This window comes from Chenopodium album, chromosome 13, assembly GCF_948465745.1.
Source record: "Chenopodium album chromosome 13, dcCheAlbu1.1, whole genome shotgun sequence".
NCBI classification, from domain to species: Eukaryota; Viridiplantae; Streptophyta; class Magnoliopsida; order Caryophyllales; family Amaranthaceae; genus Chenopodium; species Chenopodium album.
In genome coordinates, this window is record NC_137846.1 from 14,694,070 (window position 1) to 14,718,363 (window position 24,294).

A 24,294-nucleotide genomic window follows, 5' to 3' on the forward strand; every position below is an offset into this window, starting at 1 on the left:
CCACCATGTTTCGAGAAAACCAGGAATATCAGCCGGTCTTCACCTTTGAGGAAGACATGAGGATGATAAGGGTGTACTTCATGTACATTGTGGGGCTAGTGGTCCTCCTAATGGATGCATTAATTTACTTGTTAATACACAAGTAAAACCCGAAAATTATTTCGGTGGAGTAGGGTAAAAATACATGTAGTGTTAGCTGTACTTTTATATTTTGTAATTTAGTAGTTTAAAAGTACAAATTATAACATGTATTTTGGAAATTATAAATAAAAATCATTATTATTACTTGTTTTCTTCGTTTTAAATAATAAATCAAACGTCAGTAAGTTTATAAAATATATTTAGCAAAAAAAAATATAATTATTTGCATAAAACAATAACTATAATAATAAAAAATAACTAATAGTGATAATTACAAAAGTAAGATCAAAATTTGGTGTCTACAATTGGTGGTTTTATAAAAATAATATCATTTGTTAAATTTTTTAAATATAATTGAATATCAAAATTCATTATTTAATGTGCAGTAATCTAAATGTTATTTTGTATCAATTTGTTTTATTTGTTAAAGGTTTTTTTTTTCTTATTAATTAGCTATCATAATAAATTCATTTGGGTAAATATATTTTGTGGTCAAAAGAAAAAACTTGTAAAATTGTTATGCGTTTTTGGGTTACATATTTTAGTTAACACCTATATAAATTATGGTTGAGTAACTGAAAGAAACGAAAATAAATTTGTAATCATATTATTGTTAAAATGTCCACATATAAGTTCACAATTATAATTTTAGAATTTATGAACATGAATAACTCTTTGTAATACAACTTTATTATCATATAAGATGTGTCATTAGAGTGATGATCATAGTTCAATTTTAATGAATATTAGGTTATGGCTTATGGGTTCACATATTAATGCTAACAATTAATAAATTTTTGTGAGGAAACATTATATTATTGGTAATTAATAATAGTAGGGGACATGGCAATACGTGGCAAAATTGGTAACACATGGCAAGATTACAATCCTTGCCATGAGTTTTAATATATATATTGATTTGCACTAAATGAGTATTCCTGCTGCAACATTGACCAAGGATCTGATCTAGCCTAGGCCACTTAATAGAAAAGGCAAGCCTCATTATATGGGATGAGGCACCAATGGCACACAGACATGCCTTTGAAGCAGTTGACCATACATTCCGAGATATCATGCAACTATATGACCCATCTTCTATAGAAAAAGTATTTGGTGGCAAGTTAGTTGTCTTAGGTGGAGATTTTAGACAGATTCTTCCTGTTGTTAAAAAGGCTAATCGAGCAGATGTCATAGATGCGTCCATTAACAAATCCTCAGCAATATGGCCACATTGTACTGTCTTTAAATTAGAGACAAACATGAGATTATTGCAGAGTAGTAATGAAGAAGAGAAGAGACAACTAGCTGAGTTTAGCAACTGGGTATTACATGTAGGAGATGGAAATTACCAGCAATTGCAAAAGAAGGGGAGGATGAACCAATGTGGATTAACATACCTGATGACCTGTTGATAAAGACCGGAGAAGACTCAATTGATGAAATGGTGGAATGTGTGTACCTGGACCTTCTTCAAGAATACACCAACCCAACATTCCTACAACAACGTGCCATACTTGCATCGAAAAATGACATGGTTGATAAGATCAATGATCAAATACTCAAAATGATACCAGGAGAGGAAAAAGTCTATAAGAGTGCAGATAGAGTATGCCCATTGACTAGGACGGGGGTGAATGTCAAAGCATTATACCCAACGGAATTCTTAAATACACTGCAGTTACCAGGAATACCAAATCATGAATTAAAACTTAAGGTAGGATGCCCTGTTATTTTGTTGCGGAACATTGACCACAGTCGTGGACTTTGCAATGGTACAAGACTAATTGTCACAAGATTAGAAAAAAGAGTGATCCAAGCCGAAATTATAACTGGAACACATGTGGGCAAGAAGGTACCAATCAGCAGGGTGGAAATGTCACCATCAGATACAAAGTGGCCATTCACCTTAAAGCGGAGGCAATTTCCTCTAAAACCATGTTTTGCAATGACAATAAATAAGAGCCAAGGACAGACATTCGAGCAAGTAGGGGTATAATTACCCGAGCCCGTATTTAGTCATGGCCAACTTTATGTTGCGGTATCATGAGTGACTACCCGTAAAGGCCTCAAAATATGTATCCCTACACCTACATCAACTACAGAGGAGAGCAAGTCCACAATGAATGTAGTGTACAAGGAAATATTCTCTAATGTATAATTATCTTTGGTTCTAAATGTAATAAAATAAAATCAGCCATAGTATTAAACATAGATGTGTTAATCTCAATATTGATAACGTTTTACAATGTCTTTGCAAATAAGCAGGTTTGTATGCACTTCAAAAAATTTAATCCAAACATAGCTTAAAAATGAGTTTTTATTTTAATTTTTTTTTAAAAGCCAAGATCTTAATGATTAGTTACCTTACTTCATAATTTTAAAAATACAAAATAAACAATTAGCTATCAATTTAATAGGAGCTCAGCTGTGACATATTCATACTTTATGAAAATTAGTATATATCACAAAAGGTATGAAAACATCATAGTATAGAATTTAAATGCAAACCCCTTAAGGATGAAATATATACTCCATACAACTGTTATCTATTAATTTGCCAAAGATCATATATATCTATGAATCTATTATACTACTAACTTATAAAATTAAATAAAAAAAAATTATCCTATCCCCAAAAAAGCACTAATAAATGATGTATTTATAATAATAATAAAAAGTGGAGCATGCTATTCAAATATATTGTCGGTTACTAATCACATTAAAAGCACACATTCTCAATTACTAATAGTTAAATTCTATATTAATTATATAGAGTATATTAAAATAATTTAATAATTTAGTAACCTCTATATAAATTTAAAATTGAAAACTATTAATTAGTAATTAACACACTAAGTATATAATTTCAAAACTGAAAACACTCCAACAGCAACAAAAATGACACTAAATTAATGTCTAAAGAAATTTGAAATATATATATGACTACCTAACATTGCATCCAAAGTAATCATTCACTCTATTACAAAAAGGAAGGAGAAAAAAACCAACCACGTACTCCAATAGTTTTTCCTTTTATAAAAAAAAAAAAAAAAAAAAAAAAAAAAAAAAAAAAAATGGGGTTATAAGTTTCTTTTCAAGTACCAACAAAGGAGTTGCAATCTAAGAGTCAACATCTGAAATATATAGGTAAGTACCTGTCACAAAAAGATATATATAATTATCAACTACACATAGCAATTGACTCCAACGACACAACTAACATCTTCATTCATATTGCTGGGCAAAAAAAGTGCTGATGTCCGATTTGAAGCAAACAAAAAGCGGCAACCATCTAATAGTTCAAGTATTGAGAACATGGAATGTGATCTATAACGCAAGTGCGGAGCCAACATCGTTGGACATGATCTTCATAGACAAACAAGTTTGACATTTAATACAAACAATAGTAATGTATGAATTTAAAATTTACAAAAGCTAACGATTTATTTCCTTTTAAAAAAATAGGGAACCTCCATCCAAGCAACAATAAGAAAGGCATTGATAAAAATGTTTAAAGACGATATCATAGAAGGAAAACTGTACACAATCAACAATTATGAAGTTGGTAAACATGACAAGCATTATTGTGTTGTTCGTAGTGATCTTTTTTTTTTTCAGATTCACACCCTACACAACAATAGTTGAAGAACGAGAGAGTGTTGCCGATATTTCAATGCAAACCCTTACATCGATTGGAAGAAAGAAACAACAAAAAGGACTACTGCATAGGTAATTTTTTTCTTTTTTCTTTTTGGAGGAATACTGCATATGTAACTTAATTAAACAACATTTTTAAGAAAAAAAAAGAGAGAGAAAACAAATAAGATTAATATTGTTTCCTAAAATTGTATAAACAGATGTCATTGCTTTTATAACGGGCGTGGAAGATAAAGGCACTGTCAAGGTCAAGGGAGAAGACACACCAATAAGGAGACTTCACATTGAAGACCTACGGTAAGAAACCTCACTAATGAATAGCCTTAGCTTTTGATTTCATATTAAGTGTAAAGAAAGAAATGGCATTAACAAATTATCATCAGGTTTAATGAGATCGTTGTGACACTATGGGGATTGGCCACAGACCTCATCACTACAGATATTACCAACGACGAAATGAGTCCAAAAGTGGCAGTGATCACCTCATTAAAAGTCACACAGTACAGAGGTAAGTACTAAACAAAACCCACTACACCTGCACAATATGCATTAAAGTTCGATACAAAATAATACAAAGGCCCAAATCTTATTAAATAGGTAAGTATCAATTGGGATCGTTAAGTGCTACAAAGATATACTTGAACCCGGAAATTCCAGAAGCAAAAGACTTCTATCATAGGTAACAACAATTCACCCTATACACTAATAAATAACTTTCAGAATGATAGATCAATAATATAAAAAACACCATACATTATACAAGTTCAAACAAAATACAAGAAACACCATTATTGTACATTTTCAGATCAAACTAATCAATTAATACCTACACACCCAAAACAGGGAATATTCATTTGCAGGGGAATAATAATGGATCTTTGCACTGATGGACAATGGAAATATTTATCATGTGACACATGCAAGCGAAAGATATATGACAATCGGTTTCGTAGGGTTTGTCAACTACGAGCGAAATACCCAAAACCAAGGTAAGAAATTATTTTCTAAAAAAATTACAATTATAACAATTTACAAATACAGCCCATACACAGGTACTTATTGAAGGTGGAATTAGACGATGGGAGTAAAAGCTGCCAAATGACATTATTTGGTAAAGAAGCTGAGAAGGTTGTCAGAATTGAAGTAGAAGAAATGGTTGACCTCTACAGTAAGGTAAACACAAAACCCACAAAAAATAAACCAAAAGAGGAAAAATTGGCAAGACAGAAGAAATGGAAAATCAAATACCGAGTAATATATTTTACTGCATTCATTTAATACTATTATTCAAATAATATGCACATTTTGATACCTAAGGCTTAACACATTTAAATCACAATCTACAATAACAAATTGCAGGCTAACGGGGAGGACAAAGTTATGAGTTGTCTAAAAGAATGCATCGAAAAACAATTTGTATTCCAAGTGAAAGTGAACACAAGAAGTGACACGGTGGAGTTGAATTGTCACAAGACATTTGACATAAACTACAACTTAAAAACAAAATATTTGCTGCAAAAGAATCATGGCATGATGAAAACATCAAAAAAGAACGACAACCAAGGTACACAAGAAGATCCGCATATGTTGCACAACACAAGTTCCCCAAATGCAAGTGACACAACATCAACTAAATCAGAGGATAATGAACGGAAAAGAAAAAGAACCATATAGTATATTGATACCCCTACCCCCAAACCCTCTTTTCCCCAACAAAAAATAACCCAAAGCACTGATATCATCATATGAATTTGTACAGGGAAACTGAATAAGCGAAGCTACTCAACTGTGGAAAGAACCTTATGCAAGGAGAAGATGCAGAAGAAAAACAACTCCCGATAAATAACCAAGATGCATCACAAAATGAAAAAAATGAGACATAGATAGAGTCTATAAATGATTTACTTGATAAATAATATATCCTACTGAATGTAAAAATTAGCAATCAAGTACAGTATTGTTAATTACTCTAACTATTACTTATGCATTTACGATATTCTATTATTGCTATTTAATTTTCAATATATATGCTATTTAAAAATGAAAAACTTGCAAATTATAGGTACAAAATTTTAGCAAGACAATATAGTGCGTTGAATTAAATAGAATAGTCACACACAACAATTGATTAACTAACTTTGTGGAATAAGGAGTAATATTTTTAAAAAACCATAAGCTTGAAATATCATAATATCTACAAACAACAAAGAAACAAAAAACCCGGGCGGGTCACTAACTAGTTTAAATTTAATAATAACATTTATGTCGTTTTACTTATCTATATAATCCCAAATTGATCTTAATCTATGGGTATTTTTGTTGATTTGCAGGGTGTGACAAGCTATGTTATGTTAAGTTATGATTTTTATTATTAGTTGCGCTAATTAGGAGAAAATCATATGATGACACAACAAAAATCCTTGTCAAGCTAGAAACTCGTGGTTGGAGTCAATTCACCTAAACTAGAATCCAAATGATCAGAATGAACTTTTTGATCGGTTATGAACCATCTTAGTAAACAGTAATGCAGAATGAAGTTTTTTTTACGTAGTAGATGAATAAATTTCACTTTTGAATGAAATAGCTCTCTGTAGTGTGAACTACTCCGTATGTTGCAGCAAGCCTGAGCAAGGCCGAGAACTATGTTACTTGGACTCTTTTTTTTTTCTTGTGTATCCAGCCATTTCGAACATGCTATGCTGTAATTTTTCGACATGAGTTGGTTATTGTTCTATCTTTGGGATCTACAAGCGAGGTTGAAATTCTATTTCCCTATCTAATCAATGTAGATGTATCAATACAAAAGTAGTGACTTTGTCTGGATTGACATTGCAGTAAAATAAAAAGAATAGGCGACCGAAAAAAACCCCTCAGCACGCTCTTCATCAAAAAGTGGGGATTGATAGAAAACAACGCACTGATCCGGATTAAGACACTGCTTAAGAAGAATAGGGTTGTTGACGAACTTTGTCACCTCAAAGAAATCTTGAAATGAATGCCATAGGTAGGGACTACAAACCCTACTCGATGGACTTTTAAGTTCAAATGAAATTGGCTATACATAATTTATATGTATTAATTGTGTGCAATATAATTTATAAGTAGTTTCACGTAATTTAACATAATTGTAATATCATTTATTTCATTTAACTTTTATTAACTACTAGTTTTGTGCCCCGTGCGATGTCTGGGTTGTTTATTAAATTTAAAGATAAATTTTTAATCTATATGTCAAATTTTCAAAATATATCTCTAATACAAAATTAGTTAGGAATTGATGTACTTTTGTGTCGATTTAAATTATGTAGTAGGCATGTAAATGACTAATAATAATATTGGTATTTGTTTTAAAGTTATAATATAATAGTTTTTTTGAATAAAATTATAATTCAATTTATACATATGAAATATTTGTATTTTATCGAAAATAAAACTCTCAACTTATAGTTTATCCTAAAATTCTATCAAAATTTGATTGAAAATAGAATCTATATACTATACTAAAACAGGGTACACTAGCTCCAAAGCTGACACGTGTCCCTATTTTTGTTAAATTTTTTTAATTATTTAAAAATTATCACGGTGTATATTTGTCAAAATCCTATTCATATATATTGCATATTTACATAGGAATATTTTAGTAAAGTACTTACTTTTACGAATGAAGCTATATAATCTTTATCAAACATAAACATGTATAAAATCTTTGACAAATAATATAAACAATATCTCTAACAATTAAAATCATGTATTTTAATTTTATTTATATAAATTTAATAAAATACCTTCTATAAGCTCTTTATATAATACTAGTACTAGATGAAGCCCGTGCGATGCACGGTTTATTTGATTTTACTATTGTATATGCTTTAGATTTTTTTTTTTTAATTTTTTTAAATTCCAAATGAGGCTACAAATAACCAAGAAAAGGAAAAATCAAACAAGCAAAAACAAGAAAACTAAAAGAAAATAGAAATCTAAACACCTAATTACGGAGGAATAAAACCCTTTCATGGAACTACAACAGGAATAAAAAGTGTTGTATTGAGTTGGTAGATAAAGTTTAATCATTTTTAAAATGAGCTGGCCTATTGATTATCAATTCAGTGAATTGAATTATATTTAAAAACTTTACATTCAATTTAAGAATCATAAAGTTATTTTAAAGCACAAATTTTTATATGTGGTTGGCCACTTCGTGTGACCGGGGTTACTCAATTTTTTCGGTTAGGGGTTACTCGAGTTACGTGGTTTGGGGTTCGGTCAGGGGTTATTTGAGGGGTTCGGTACAGGGTTACTTAGTCAGGGGTTATATAATTGAGGAGTTACTCGGTCAGGAGTTACTTGAGGGGTTAGTCGAGGGTTTATCCAGTCAAGGGTTACTTGAGGGGTTTAGTCAGAGGTTACTCACTCAAGGGTTACTTGAGGGGTTTGGTCAGGGGTTACTCAGTCAGAGGTTACTTGAGGGTTACTCGGTCAGGGGTTGGGGTTACTCGGTCAGAGGTTACTCGAGGGTTTACTTGATCAAGGGTTACTCGAGGGGTTCGATCAGGGGTTAATCGATCAGGGGTTACTTAACCCCTGATCGAGTAGTTAACTCGAGTAAATCCAGCCACACACATAGAGAAATCCCCCATTTCAAAGTAGTATATCATTATTTTGAGAGGTGAAAAATGTATGATTAAGACACCTATGCAAGTAAATTCATTATTACTCATTATATTGTTTTATCTTAAAATTTTGTCAAATGAATATAAGTATTAAGATTTGTAAACCGTGCATCGCACGGGTGCTGTGCTATATTATACTCTCCACTATATAACAACCTTCTAAATTATAGCTTATTCTTCCTTAACTAAAAGGTCTCAATATCTTATGCAACTATTTTAAGCAAATAGAGCACGAAATAAAAAGGAATACAATTATTATAAAAATATTACACAACCTTTCATATGTGGCTCGCTACACCACCTTTTTTTTTTTGAAAGAATGGTAGGGGTTACTCGGTCAGTCACGGGTTACTCACTCGGTCAGGGGATACTCGGTCGGTCATTAGCTACTTGATCAGGGGTTACTCGGTTGGATCAGGGCTTACTTGGTCAAGGGTTATTCAATCAAGGGTTACTTGGTCAGGTGTTAATCAGTCAGGGGTTACATGGTCAAGTGTTACTCATGTGTTAGCTGGCCATATGATGTGGTCATCCATACACAAAAGTTGTTGTAGATAATATATAAGATGAGGAATAATATTATTGTAGTTGTATTTTACAAAGATTTCAAAAATAAATATTTTTTTGCTAAAAAGGGATGGGAAAGTTTTGAAGGAAAAAAAACAACACCATAAAATGACATGTGTCATTCTTGGTGTCTGTTTAATATTATGTTATTGATTTAATAAAATATTACCTTTTTTTTTTAAATAGATATTAGGTTAAGCCTCATGCTTTGCACAAATATTAAATAATTATAATGACAATACAATAATATTGAAAAAATATAATGAATCGAGTCAACAGGCATTAAAACGTATGAAATAAATTAAAACAATGAAAACATGTGAAAGGAAATATTTAGATATGTAATAATTTGTGCAAGTAGTAAAATTATACGAAGTATTAATTAATTAGTTAGTGTAAATGAGCTCTTTATTACTAATTGAAGTATTTTTTTACGGGATTAATAATTAGAGTTATACATCGTGCATCGCACGGGCACTATGCTAGTTCTAAACTACTTTTTTTATCCTATGAAGCCTATCTACATATATACAATTTTCGCCAAGTGTCGTTGTCTCATGGCTTGGCTAAAAGTTTAGCTTTATATATTAGTTATATGATTTATTTTCAGGTTTATAATAAGATCGATAACTGGCTTAGATGGTTTAATAACCATTCTTCTTATAAGTGGTTGGCCATCGAATCTCCTATCAAATGTACAAGCCTCCATCTAAACTACTTACATGTTTTCAAATGATTGTATAATTTATTTATTTAATTTAATAAAACTACATTAGCAAACTTTTTTCAAAAAGTTCTCTCATATTAGGCCTCTTTTTTAGAGCTGCTCTGCTCTGCACTGCTCTGCTTTGTTCCAATCTACTTAAAAATAATACTTAATATTGAATTATTAAAATAATAATTAATATTTAATAATAATAATAAATTATTTATATTTAATAATAATAATTAATATTGAATTATTATAATAATAATAATTAATATTGAATTATTATAATAATAATAATTAATATTTAATAATAATAATAAATAATAAATATTTAATAATAATATTATTATTAAAAATTAATATTATTATAAATTAATATTTAATAATAATAATAAATTATATTTAATAATAATAATAATAAATAAATTATTAATATTTAATAATTATAATAATAATTAATATTTAATAATTATAATATTAATAATAATAATTAATATTTAATAATAATAATAATAGTAATAGTAATAATGATAATAATTGTAATAATAATAAATACTTATTATTAATAATATTAATTATAATAATAATAGTAATAATTGTTTTTTTATAATAAAAATTAATATTTAAAGATAATAACTAATATTTAAAGATAATACTAATTATTAATTTTTAATAATAATAATAATAATAATAATTAATTTTAATAACAATAATAAAATAATATTTAATAATAATATTTAATGATTATAATAATAATGTGATAATATTAATAATAGTAATAATAATAGTATTAGTAGTAGTAATAATAATAATATTACTACTACTATTACCACCACCACCACCACCACTACTACTACTACTAATAATAATAAGAATAATAATAAAATGCTCGCTATGCTCTGCTTCAATTTGCTCTGCTGAAATCTGCTATGCTCTGTCTGCCCAGCCCAGAAGCTCCAAAGAAAAGGGCCTTAGAAAGCTACTCCGTATAAGCATTTTAAGACTATACAGTTTTTATGTTTGTTTTTTTTTTGTTTTTTTGGTTTTTTTTTTTTTTTTTTTTTTTTTTTTTTTTTTTTTGAGGAAAAGGTGAGAAGACAAAATTATTGCAAATCAAAATCCACCAAAGTTTGGATACTTTGGGGAAAAGAGTTCATACAAACTAACTCCGAACATCCGTTAGTGTCCCATCTCGAAACAAGATGAGCAACGGTATTGCCCGCTGTCCTAAGGCGGGAAAAATAAATAACATTAACAATATTAGACAGCAATTTAATATCATCATAGAACAGAAAAATAGGAGCTCTTCCATAGGCTTGCTTGTTGATAGTTTGAACAACTTCAAGAGCGTCAGACTCCACCCATATATTGTTGTACCCGAGTCTCTGCACCAACTGTAAACCGTAGCGGACAGCAGCAGCTTCTGCAGTAGTCGCATATAGCCACCTCTAGCAATGTGAGCATCAATGTTCAGTTTAATAACTCCTAGAGGAGGGACCGTCCAGCTAGCGGATGATAAACACCGAGTAGGTCCAATAGCAATGCCACGAACACGTTTTGAGTAAGAGCGATAGTCATCAATTAATTGCATAAAACCCCTTGCAGTAATCCATGGAACAAGGTTAATTTGCTCATGCACATATTTGTTCTTGCGGAATCAAGCAGCCCAGCAAAGAGACATTAATTTTCAAAAGTCACTAATCTCCAATTTGCTAGCAAACCATAGCAACTTTTGCGCATGATCCATACCCATATACTCCGCCAAGTATAACTTGGGTCATAGCCACATAATGCCTCCATGATTGACGAATGTTTATAGTACCTGGCTTTCAAAATCGAGTGTAACAATGAGGAATCATCAGTAAGTAAACGCCAAGCCTGTTTAGCCAGCAAAGCTTGGTTGAACACCTTGAGGTCTCTAAAGCCCATGCCTCCCAATGCCTTTGGTTTACATAGAGCATCCCAAGAATTCCAGTGCATCTTCCTTGAGCTTCCATCCGATCCCCACCAAAACCGAGCGAGAAGGGAGTGTATTTCATCTAATAAGCCATCTAGGATTTTAAAATGTTATGAACATATAAAAAGTACTTTTTTATCTTTCTGTTTTCATCAAAATAGCCCTTTGTTTAAGTAAATTAAGACAATGAAAAGGAAAATTAGAATATTGTACTGTTAGTCTGCTACAAAATAAAAACATCTCAAACATCATTCTTCCTTCATTTTTTTTAAGGAAATTCTTCCTTTTTAAAATTTACTCGTATGTACATGATTAAAGTTTTTAAATTACTTTACTATGCAACGTAGTGATACTAATCTAGTATTTTCTAATCTAAAGATCTAATTGTACTTTAACATAGTGTTGTCATCAATATGCCTGATAAATCAGATAGAAATCACACTCACAGTCACACTACTTTAGACTAAAGAATATTATATATTCCATACACTACAAATCTTCAATGAACCAAGATACCTTAATTATAAAAGTAATTTAATATAACAACAAAACTTAAACCCAAAATTAGTTGGTGTTCTTTCTCAAAAAATTAAAAAAATAAAAAAATTTGGGGATGACTAATATGAATCGTCTGAACAATTAAATGGGCGGACATGAGATTACAATAACACAATGAGAGTAATTTTAACATGTTGCAATTTTTAAAAATGAGGGCGCTCTACCCACATAGGTGGAGTAATATCACAAAACTGTGAAGGACCTTGATAGACTCGCTCAATGGTTTTCCTTTCTTTCAAGCTGTGAATGCCCATATCGCTTCCTCCCTTGCATTCACTAGCACGAAATGCTTCACTATAGACATCAGTAAAATATATGCAATCCGCTTTACACCCATGTTTATTCGATGATGCTTTTACGGAGAAAGTAGAGTTAAAGCCCAAGAAGATAGAATGATCACCCACACCGTCGACTTGTTTGAATTTTTCACCATCCTCATTCAACTTAAATATCTCAAACGATTCAGTATAATACTCGCCTTCATTCTCAGCTCCATCATCACCCATGAAAAATATCCTATATATTACCAACATACTGTTTTCTACTTCTACCAAGTATGGAATGGTAAATTTATCAGGTTGAGGAACACCGAGGTTGCCATTACCTTTCCAAGCATATCTACGGCATAGAATTCTCCTTTAAAGTAACAGACATCAAACACTTGATGAACCGTAAATTGCACATCAGGTATACTCCACTCGTGCTGCCCAGGTCTCCAAAAGGCCAACCTTTGGGTTTTGTCAAACAACACTGCAACGGAAAAATCATCACTACAAGACGGCCTAGACGATATAATGAATTTGTAATACACAAATAAAGATGAAACCTCGCCCTCCAATAATTCATCTTCATAAAAATCCATCAACTTTGGAAGAATACTCGGTGGCTTGATCACATTACTAGAGAAAGGATCAAAAAGGGTGATGTTATGATTACTGAGACTAGTAGAAATAAGCCACCCTTTCGAAGAGAAAAACATCCATCGGTCTTCATGAGGCTCAGGCAGATTGATTTTACGGAACATTTGTTTGGAGAGACTGTAAAGTCTACGGTGTGAATTATTGGGAGGGTCGGCTAACATCAACCAAGGAAGTTGGGTGTTTTTCGATGGACAGAAGTTGTTGACATCCTTTATTGAATTTCTCCAACTTGAACAGACCAACCCAAAATTTTCAAAATCTTCTAAACTTTCAAGATGCTCCATTGCAATTTTCCTACTAATTTCTTCAGGAATTTCACTCCAATTTGCCATGCTTGTCGTTGCCTTCAAAAGGGAAATAATACAATGATTTACAATCAATTAAAAAAATAAATTGCTTTAAATTCAGTGGCGATTTCAACATACTACGTCCATTTCTGAGATTAGTATTAAAGTAGTATAATAAAAAATTCTTTTGTCGCAATGATTCATAGCCACAGGTTATTATAAAAAAGATAGCAAAGATTTCGGAGGTAGTCCTTCACATATCGGAAAGATTGTATTATCATTAAAACATAAATTCAAAAAACTAAGTCATATCGAATCACAATATACATATTCAATAAACAAATTCATTGTGAATCACAATTCAAATTCATAAATCAGATTGATTTCAACTTAACAAATAAAAATTCAATCAGCACACTAAATTCAAATCGATCACAAATTCAAATACAAATTCAATTAAGAAACAGAATTCAAATTAAATAAAAATTCAATTAACAAATAGATTTCAAATCGAGCATACCAATTCAATCAACAACTGATTATCACGATTTAATGTTAATTTAGAGGTAAGTATTAAACTCTTATCAATATGAATTCACTTCGCATCATCCAATCAAAAAATAAGAGTAATATAAAATCACACATACAAATTAAATCAACAAAATTTCTACAGTTCAAACTAGTACAACGATAAATCTAATAAACATATAGAAAATAAAAATAACTAAAATTGGTAGATAGACTTACAGTACAAGAGTTACACAAGACAAGAACTCGGAGGCTTGCAGCAGTTTAAGAAGAGTTGTTGCGCCTAAGAAATAAGTAAAACTTTAGAAGCCTAATTTGTTTTTATTTTTATTTATTTTTTTTTTTTTTTTTTTTGGGTCCAGAGAGGCAGATTTATTGTGGGTAAAAAAACAAAGAGAGGCTGATTTATAGTACTTGCAGTTTCCTAATTTCGTTGTTAAAAAAAAGTTTCCTAAATATCCTTTACATTTAAAAAGATAAAAAAAAATTCACCACAAAAAAAATAACAATTAAAATCAGACTTTTTTTTTATCTCTTTTTTTTTTTTTTTTTTTTTTGCGCGCTCACCTAATTTCCCTATGAATAGCCTAATAGGATCATATGAAAATTGAAAACACACCATAATATTTCATCCGTTATATATTAATTGCAATTTTCGATATTATTTGTGACAAAGTTAGTATAAGGAATATTTTTTTGTATGCTTACCTAATTCCCCTAGAATTAGCCGAACAGGATCATATGAAAACAGACCATATTTTTTCTCCATTACATATATTATTTGTAATAGAGCTAGTATAAGGAATGAAAACACACTATTTAGACCATAGATTATCACTGAAATTTGAGCCATCAAATCCTAGAGAAGATACAAGTTTATCTTTGTGATAAACAAAAATTGTTTATCTAATCGCATTTTTGTAAATAAATCAACAAAACATCTCAGTCAGCATGATATTTTCGTAAATAAGTCAACATTTATAAGACCGTATTTTTAATAATATTTGTTGACTTATTTACGAAAATACCATACTGGTCGAAATGCTTTGTTGATTTATTTGCAAAAATGACACTAAGGTCCTATTCTCATTGACTGAACTCAGCTGAACTGAAGTGAACTGAACTGAGCTGAACTGAAGTGAACTGAAATGAAATGAAATAAATATTTTATAAGAGAAGGAAATTAGGAACTGAATTGAACTGAAAATAAACTTACGACAACAGACCCTAAATAAACAATTTTTGTTTATCACAGATATCAAGTGGGCTCCCCTCCCCTACGGCTAGTTTTCTATACTAATTTTTGCACAAAAGGCTTGTTTCTCACTCTTCTACTTCTCACGCGTCTTTTCTTTCTCCCCTGCTTTCTCTACTCTCTGGTATTTTCTTCAAATTTCTCGTTATTTCTTCAAATCAAAGTTGTAATGCTTCTATTCTTCGTCAATTTCGTTGCCATTATCATTTACGATCTATCAAGTGAGTGAATTGTTTTTAATTTTTCTTTATTTGAGTAATTTTATGTTTAGCTTCTAATAAGTGAACTTTGTAGTTAAATTGATTTCTTCATATTGTTGTATTTTAGCTTGTTATTGTTAGGTTTTTCAATTTATGTGTAATATTGTATTTTATACGGAGTACGTTTTTGTAGAAAATCAAACTGATTTTTCGATTTGAATTTCTTGAGTTTCGATTTCAATGTTAGTTTCGTATTAGTATTTTTGAATAGTATTTGTGTAATTTTGCTAGATTTTAGTAGACTAGGTTTTTATGTGTAATTTTTGCTTGGTACTCTACTCCTATTGTTGTTCTTGACCTTTGGAGCACGATTTTTGTGTTTGTTGCCATTATTAATATGATCTTAATTGGCAATGACAAAATGAAGGTTCTGTTGAGGTTGTGGGTTGTAAATTCAACTTAATTTATGATGAAGTATGACATTATTTGAGATTCATTTGTGTAATTTTCGTAATTTGTGTAATTTAGGTTTCTATGTGTGATTTTAGCCTGATTATAGTTGGTTTGAGTAAACTTGGATAGTATTATTAATCAGTGACCTTAGAGCACCAAAAATTCCTCGAAATCTTACTATTGCATAAAGTCTAGGTAAAGAGAGAGATTAGCAGGACTAGGTTTGAGTAAATTATGTTATAAGCTTGCTATCATGATGTCTTGCTATTGCTTTAGGCCGTAATGGACAAACTGAGACTGTTAATGCTGTGTAGGTTGACTAATTTTATGCTGCTAATGTGATTGGTTGCTAGAGATTGGATTATTGATGAGGAAACTAAGAATCGCTTTATTAATCTTCGTGATTTGGCTTTTTCATCTTACTAAGTATTTTTTCTCACTTTTCGTTCATTTACATTCGATTATTGAGTAGATTTACTTGGTTATTGAATTGCTCGATATTGGCCTCTACAAATTACAATTAATGGGTTGGCTCATTTGTTGATTAATGCCTGACTGATTTAACAGACACCTCTAATGATTGCTGCTTGGAAAATCTTGTGTGTAATCTTCATTTAATCCACAATTTTTCCATTTTCAGCTAAATTTTTTGGGGTAAAAAATCTGTCTGAAATTTGAAAAAAAAAAGGGAGCAATTTTTAACTAATTTTCATGTAATTTCTAGCAAAAAGATGTGAACTTTGATGATATCTTAGCATAAATATATTAACTTTGATAATTTTTCTAGTAAAATTTGATTTGGGTTTTAAAAGTTTTGGTAGTTGATAAATTAAATTAGTTTGTTACTAATATGATAATTTGTGGGATGTTTTCATATTTTAATGTTTGATTCTTTGCGAGGAAGAACTTGCTTACATAGTTACATCATGCTGCCTATGAATCTATGATGCATTGTCTAAACCTCATTATTTCTCTGTGACAAGGTATTTTTTGTTTTTAATCTATGTGTTGATATGTTTTATTTATTGTATCTCAGACCACTTTGTTGTATATCTTTAAACAGGGGCTCTTAATATAATGAATTAGTTGTTCTGTTTTTGCGTGTTGGAAGCTTATTAGCTCAATTTCCTAATTGGTCTAACATTGTGTATACACTACACACAAAGATGTAGGTTCGAATCCTTACATATAGTATTTTTATTTTTTTTAAACATATACTCTAATTATATAGTGAAGGTTGTTATGGATGTGGTTTTTGATGAATGAGTTTCCATAGAGTGTCAATGCTATGATAAAAAGTATTCAAAGAGCTGAGTTTTGAGAGTCGCATGTATATTGATTACTCCGTTTTGGACTAATAACAGAATTTTTGTTGAAATAATTGAGTCTTATACTTGGATACGCAATGAGGTTTGACACAAATAACCAAGTCTGAGTAACTTACTATAAATATACAAGGAAGTACTTCAATTGCATTGTTAAAACCTTGGCTTTTAACTGCATTGTTTTTGTTGTAACTTGAAAGGATAGCTCTAGAGTAAAATGTTTGTGTTATTAAAAAAAAGCTTTATATTGCTCTGGTATCTGTGAAAAAGAATTCTGGATTGTTGTATAATCAGTTTCAACTATTATATCTAAAAAAATAGCAACTTCTGCGTGCATTTCTGATTTGTCTAATTTATCCTACGATACTAGTATTGATTGAGTTACCAAATCAGACTATAATTTCTTAAAAAATTATTTTTATATGTCAGCGTCTTTTCTATTGTTAATATTATTTCACTGCACATGTTTGTTTCAGCTGGTTGATTAAGATGTTGCAAGACAATGCGACTTGAAATGTAACACTATTGAACGGCCATGTCAAGAGGTTTGTTTGAATCTCAAACCATTTTAACTCTTTAGCTTTTTGAGTGTTCCCTTGGAAGCTCTCAATGCTCTGCTTCCATGTCTATTAAGAGATTATTAAAGTATTATAGGCGTTATAAAGCGTAATTACAAGATGATGGAAATTGCTTGTTTCATATTCTGGTGCTGGTGTAAATTCATAGCAGAATGAGAAGTGCTTTGCGTGACACCATTTCCTCGAAGCTGAACTACAAAATGTGTATCTTGTTCTTGGTGGCAGGTGTGTACTTTCTACTCTTGGTCATTTTAAACTAACCACTGAGGTGGGTATCTTTGTTTTTAATCTGGGTTTTGAATATTGGGGAAAGTTTGATGGTTGATTTACCAGTTTTGTGTTCAAATATCAGGGTTCATTTAGGTTTGTTCTCATTGCTAACCTAACTTTATGTCTTGCTGTTATTTAGATTTAAAAATTCCTTTCTTCCTGCAAAATTGCTTTTTTTATTTTTTATTTCCTTTTATATACTTAATATTAGGGTTTAATTGAACTTATGAATATGTAAATAAGAAGATACTATGAGATAGAAAGGAAAAATGTATCATGGCCCTTTTTTTAGAACTAAATTAGCCTACAATAGTCTTCTAGCCTACTAGGAAATTCATGCGGAAAATTTGTCAATGTTCAAACCACATATGGGCTGATATGGCTAAGAATGTCGTGTAGGGAAGAGAGAAGGTATGGAAGATTGAGGAGGTGAGGAAGCAGAAGTGAGGAGGGGATAGAGTAAATGAGAAAAGATGAGGATGAGAGTGAGGGGGGATGGGGTAGGATGTAGGGCAGAGATGAGATATGAAGACAGAAAAAAAAAATACTTTAAGAGTGTGGGGAATATGCTGCATATGAGTGTAGATCATTCAAGAATTCTTTAGAAGGTCATAGGAAGGAGAAATGAGGTATGGAAGTAAAAGGAAGGAAGAAGGAAAAATATTGGGGGAAAGGGAGAGGGACAAGGAGAAATTAGATAAGGAAAAGGAAGGAATATGAAAGAGAGAATACACGACAGTTTTTAGTGGTTCAATTTTGAGGTTTAGTACCTTACTACCTTTAATTTAATTTTATAGTATCAATGACTATAATTTAAATTTTATTAAATTACTCTCACTATTAATTCTTGGACTGTGATATAGCCTATAGGTAATACAAAAACATACCATAATCTATTTTGATTGTAGTCTATTAATTACTCTTTTTTTTTAACCTGTTTTTATTATTTTTTTGTGATATGGGTGATGCAAAAACATATTAGCAAACCTATTTTATTCAAATATAACTGACATCTAAAAAGATATTATGGGAATGTTTGTTGTAAACCAAATAAATGGCTGCAAAATCATTCTCAAGAAGTTACCAAGGAATGTGAACTTATTTATCTTTGCTGCTTCTTCTGTCTCTACATGAATAATAGCAGTAGTGAGACACGCTAAAAAGAGCTTTGTATTGTATAACCCTATAACCATAATAATTTTAGCTAAATGTATGTTGTCTTAGCATAAGCTCAATGTAAAAGATGAGTGGTCATTCTTTGAAATTTCGAAGTATTAAGTGGTCCAATTTGGAGGTTTGGTTGCATTTTGAGTTGTTACATTATAGCTGGGTCCATTTTTATGAGATATATCAATTGAAAGTTGTTACCCTTTTGGTTTATAGGTCATTAGACACTAAATCAGAGATTAGAATTGGCGAGACTGTGCCAGGATGTGATGAGTAGGTCGTGACACTTTATAGTGCAAGTGATGAAGCAAACCCCTTTGATGAAATAATATTGTCAGGTTTGTCCAATCCAGGATGCACTCTTCTTTAGGGTGCATGACAAAGTGATTGCTGAAGATGTACTCTTCTTTAGGGTCTATTACAGTTTGCCAGTTTGGTATTGAATTCGTGGAATCCTTTTCTATGACTATGAGATTACGATCATGAAGGAATGTGAATCAACCACTATGTTTATTGATTTCTCTCATGTCTGATAAGATGCTCTAGCAGGCCTTAGGTTATGCTCTTTTTTCTGCTATATTTAAGCCTCTTTGACATCATGGTTTTTGAAATTTTATTTTCCATGATGAAGAATCCAGATCTGTTAGTCACAAAAATATGCTTTATATTTTTAACTATCTGTATTCCTTATAATAACTCTCTGGTTGACATCGCTTACTGCCTTTGATATGGGGATTTGCTTCTTTTTTTAAAATAAACTGTGATAAATTCCACATGCCTGATCTCACCAAGATCCTAAGTTTAACTGTTCTTTCTTAAATTTTTTCGTCAACTAGAGATATTTATTAGTCTTGTTGTCACTTGTCACTTGTCACTTGTCTCTTTAGACTTCTGGTTTAGCGCTTAGTAATTAAGTATTCTGCTCACAATATGCAATTTTGTTATAGATACATGAATTGTCATTAATCATAATTAGTTGTTAGAATTAGGATGCTTCTTGAAATATTACATGCATTTCTTTTGGGTGAGTTTCCATTTTTAAAAAGCATTATACCTCCTTGTTAAATAGGTTGTTTGTGTACATGCTATACTAACTGATTTTGGTTTGGAAAGCAATTGCTTTAACTTGTATAGGATTTATTCCTATTTTGAAGAATAGGCTTTTTTGTCAAGATGAATTAGGATTTATTTCTTCTAGATTGCTTTGTTTTGGCAGTTAAATTTTCTGTTAGATAAATTTTTCACTTCTCAATTGGTGTCTTTCTTGGCCGAGATAGGGATGTTCCCCTCACATACCCCATCCCCTCTTCTTCCTATTCACTGCCATATCATAAGCTCACCTAAACATAGAGGTTAGTGGTATAAGAACTCTTTCTGCTTGTCTTTAACAAGAACTTTATGTGCATTTGAAGCAGCTGATGGATTAAAGTACTTTGATATTGATGAGGGGATGCTGGGATAAAATCTGTCTGAAATTTGAAAAAAAAAAGGTGCAATTTTAAGTAATTTTCATGTATTTTCTAGCAGAGATGTGAACTTAGATGAAATTTTGGCAAAAAGATATGAACTTTGATTTATATTTGCTTCCAGTGTCCTGTTGATCGAAATGCTTGTGTTTTGCGTTTGGCAGGACTTTGTAAAAGCGTAGAGTAAATTGGCTAGCATATCTTATTCCGGTAGCTTTGAGAGAATTTTGTTGGTTGTTGAATTAGATCCCAAATGTAGGATGAAAAGCAAAAATTATACATCAATAGAGGAAAGGAGACTGTGAAAGTCATACATACGTTTGAAACCTAACAGACATATTATATAAGTTGTATAGTTGTCTTGCATTCTTATCAAAATGCTAAAATCAAAGGGCTGGAAAAATCTGAAATCTCTTAAGTAATGAGCAAATGCTCAAAGTTGAAGGTGAAATCAGTTTGATTTTGAGTATTGGCCTAGGAATATTTTCTGTTATGGCGATCTATCTGAGAAATATGTAGCTTAAATCATACTGTACTAGTATTGGATCTTGACTGGATGAGAAGTCAGTGAACTGTTAAAACAATCTCGTCTTTCCATCCAAATCTTTTCAGTCTATGTAGTTTGAATAAGTAACTTGATTTGTTGAATTTGATCTCATATTAGTCTAGTAAGTTTATTAAGTAACTGCCCTCTTAATGCCCCTTTCACTGTATGAAACAACTGAATGTCACTATGATTCTCTGTTCTGGACAACTTTGTGATCAGATACCAAGTATTGTTAAGTCTTTATATACTCCGTATAACATTAACCGGATGGTGTTAAAATATCTTTTGGTGGAATTAAAGTCTTACCCTTTTGTTTAATACGGAGTAGTACAAAACTTACTTTGTCTTCCACTTACTTGCATCGGTATCATGCTATAATTTTGTTTGTGTGTTGCAAACTTAATAATTTTGTTTTTGAGTTTTTTTAAGTGTTACACTTATCAAATGTAGCCATATTTTTAAAATGTTACACTTCTATTTTTTGCAAAATGCATCTATCATTTTAATATTATATCTCTATTTTATCATGGTCTCTATCCAAACTCGATCTACTTTATTTTTTAATATATAATTATTTTTCCCTCTCACATTCAATACTTTTTAATAAAAATATTAATCTCATTATCTTTCTTTTAATTTTTTTTAATACTTCGATTATCTCACTTACCTTATACTTTATCTATATAAATTATGATGTGTAAAACTATGTGCCGATGCAAGATCTTAAAAAACAGGAAAGAGTAGTTCAATACTTATTTCCTTACAAGTCCATTTCAAATCATCTAGATGACGTAGATAGCCAATATGGGTGTTTGGGGTTTTGCATTGTCTATTCAAATGGGTCCTAAGAGCACTCACATTAGTGAGCAAAAAAAAAATTGTTCATTCTCTCTCTAGCCACTTTCTCTCTCTTCCCAACCAAATTTGCTCATGAGCATTTTTGGTAAGGAAATTTTATCCCACTAGTGATAAAAAAAAAATGCTCATCATTCTCTCCTACTTTTCACATACCCCACCAGCTTTTCTCTCTCTTACACATCACCATATTATTATTAATTATGTTTTGGTTAATGAAGTTTTAGTGCTACTAATTACAATTATACCATTATTTAACATAATACAATTATTAAATATTAATTAATAATATTGACATTTTAATCGCCGCCCAATTATTATTGTACGACAACATTACATTTTAGTAGCGTACGATTACATTTAATACATAATACAAACCAAGATAATTAACGAAATTAGATTTTTAACGTACGATTACATTAGACTATATTAAATTGTAATCATACGACAACTGAATTTTTTACTCATTAATAGAACCATATTTTTGCCAAATGTGTTCCACTAAATATGCTTTTAATTGAACATGAGTGTCTTTATCACGTAGTGACATTCTTCTCTGGACATACGTGTCGAAATCAACGTTAAGCGATCGGCCAACACTGAATTCAAAAGGCTTGTTGTTGTTAACTGTAGCACTTGTAGTTGGTCTTGTAATTTGCGGGCAATCTTGTTCATAGAACCTTCTTAAAACTTCGGCCTGGGTACAGCTGTGTCGTTCATCTTCGACAATCATGTTGTGCATAATGATACAAGATTTCATTATGTCACACAACATGTCTTCGTTAAACGCAAGGGAGGGTTGTCGTAGAATAGCAAACCTAGCCTGTAAAACCCCAAAAGCTCGTTCAACGTCCTTCCGAGCCGCAGCTTGTTAATCAGCAAATAATTTATCCTTCTGAAGTTGAGGAAGTGTTATACCTTGAATAAAAGTAGCCCATTTTGGGTAAATGTCATCTGCTAAGTAATAGCCCAACTTGTATTCATGGTCGTTCACGGTAAAATGAATTGGAGGTGCTCGGCCATGAAGAACATCATCAAATACCGGAGAACGGTAATGGACATTAAGATCATTACAAAATCCAGGGATTCCAAAGAATCCATGCCAAATTTATAAATCTTGATCTGCAACGGCCTCCAGAATGAGGGTTGCATTTTTATTCCGGCTTGTGTATTGCGCTTTCCAAGTCATAGGACAATTCTTCCACTCCTAATGCATGCAGTCAATGCTACCTATTATACCGAGAAAACCTCGCATTTCATTTTGATGCAAGATTCTCCTTAAATCTTCGTCTGTGGGACTTTTGAGATATTCAACTTCAAAATGTTTAATAACCCCTTGACAAAAATGTTGCAATGCCTTTCGGGAGGTTGTTTCGCCAATCCGCAGATACTCATCCACGGCATCTGGAGAGGTACCGTATGCCAACATTCTAATCGCAGCGGTGCATTTCTGCAACGGTGATAACCCAAGCCTTCCAGCTGCATTCCTACGCTGCTGGAAGAATTGATCCCCCTCGACCACCTTGTTCATAATCCTACAAAACAAAGTTCGTTGCGTTTGAAATTTACGCCGAAATTGTTTGTCGCAATAAACTGAATTACTTGCAAAGTAATCATTAAATAATTGTACATGCCCCTTTCCCCTATCTCTTCTATCTATATCCCCTTTACGCTCCGGAACACATTTAACTTCAGATACGGGTTGGGCTTGTGTTTGGTTAGACAACAAAGTTGGTAGATGGGTTGTGACAAATTCGTCAACTAAATGATCAAATTCTACGTATTGATCAGAATCAGATGAGCTGGAGGTTGAGCTAATGGAAAACATTGTGTTTGCTTGATACTTATGATATTTTTGATATTTTTGAGGAGTTGGATTATATTGTGTTTGCGTAGATGGTTTCAGTAGTATTTATAAGCATGAACTCTCAATGAGAGGTTAAAAATATGAATGACAATTCCATGAGTGATTAAAGATACTTTTTGACATAAAAGAATCTTGACTATTCAAAATACAACAAGACAATTGACATGAAAGACACATGACTACTCAAAATACAGTAAGACAAGGGACATGAATGTGACATGACCACAAGTGATTATGACTAGTCTTTGCTTACAACAATTCAACTTCATTACATAAATTAGAAAAATCTAACATCAGAATACAACTAATTAAAAATA

At 31.3% G+C, this 24,294-nt stretch overlaps 2 protein-coding genes across 2 annotated transcripts; one reads left to right on the forward strand and one right to left on the reverse strand.

Annotated features, from left to right (window-relative positions):
• Positions 1 to 1,163: 1,163 nt before the first annotated feature.
• Positions 1,164 to 2,137, forward strand: LOC145575269 (uncharacterized). Its single transcript, XM_081633158.1, has 2 exons — positions 1,164 to 1,463; positions 1,559 to 2,137. The coding sequence occupies exons 1-2, from the start codon at positions 1,164 to 1,166 to the stop codon at positions 2,135 to 2,137; spliced, it is 879 nt and encodes a 292-aa protein (XP_081489284.1).
• Positions 2,138 to 22,570: 20,433 nt separating this feature from the next.
• Positions 22,571 to 23,938, reverse strand: LOC145575270 (uncharacterized). The gene is made up of 2 exons (XM_081633159.1): positions 23,350 to 23,938; positions 22,571 to 22,977 (listed from the first exon to the last, which is right to left on the reverse strand). The coding sequence occupies exons 1-2, from the start codon at positions 23,936 to 23,938 to the stop codon at positions 22,571 to 22,573; spliced, it is 996 nt and encodes a 331-aa protein (XP_081489285.1).
• Between the last annotated feature and the right edge of the window lie 356 nt (positions 23,939 to 24,294).

Coding starts and splice junctions, on each gene's coding strand:
- LOC145575269 (XM_081633158.1), top strand. CDS start 1,164: ATGGCACACAGACATGCCTTTGAAGCAGTTGACCATACATTCCGAGAT. Junction 1,464..1,558: donor TAGCTGAGTTTAGCAACTGG/GTATTACATGTA, acceptor CTGTTGATAAAG/ACCGGAGAAGACTCAATTGA.
- LOC145575270 (XM_081633159.1), bottom strand. CDS start 23,938: ATGTTTTCCATTAGCTCAACCTCCAGCTCATCTGATTCTGATCAATAC. Junction 22,978..23,349: donor TGAAATGCGAGGTTTTCTCG/GTATAATAGGTA, acceptor CTGATTAACAAG/CTGCGGCTCGGAAGGACGTT.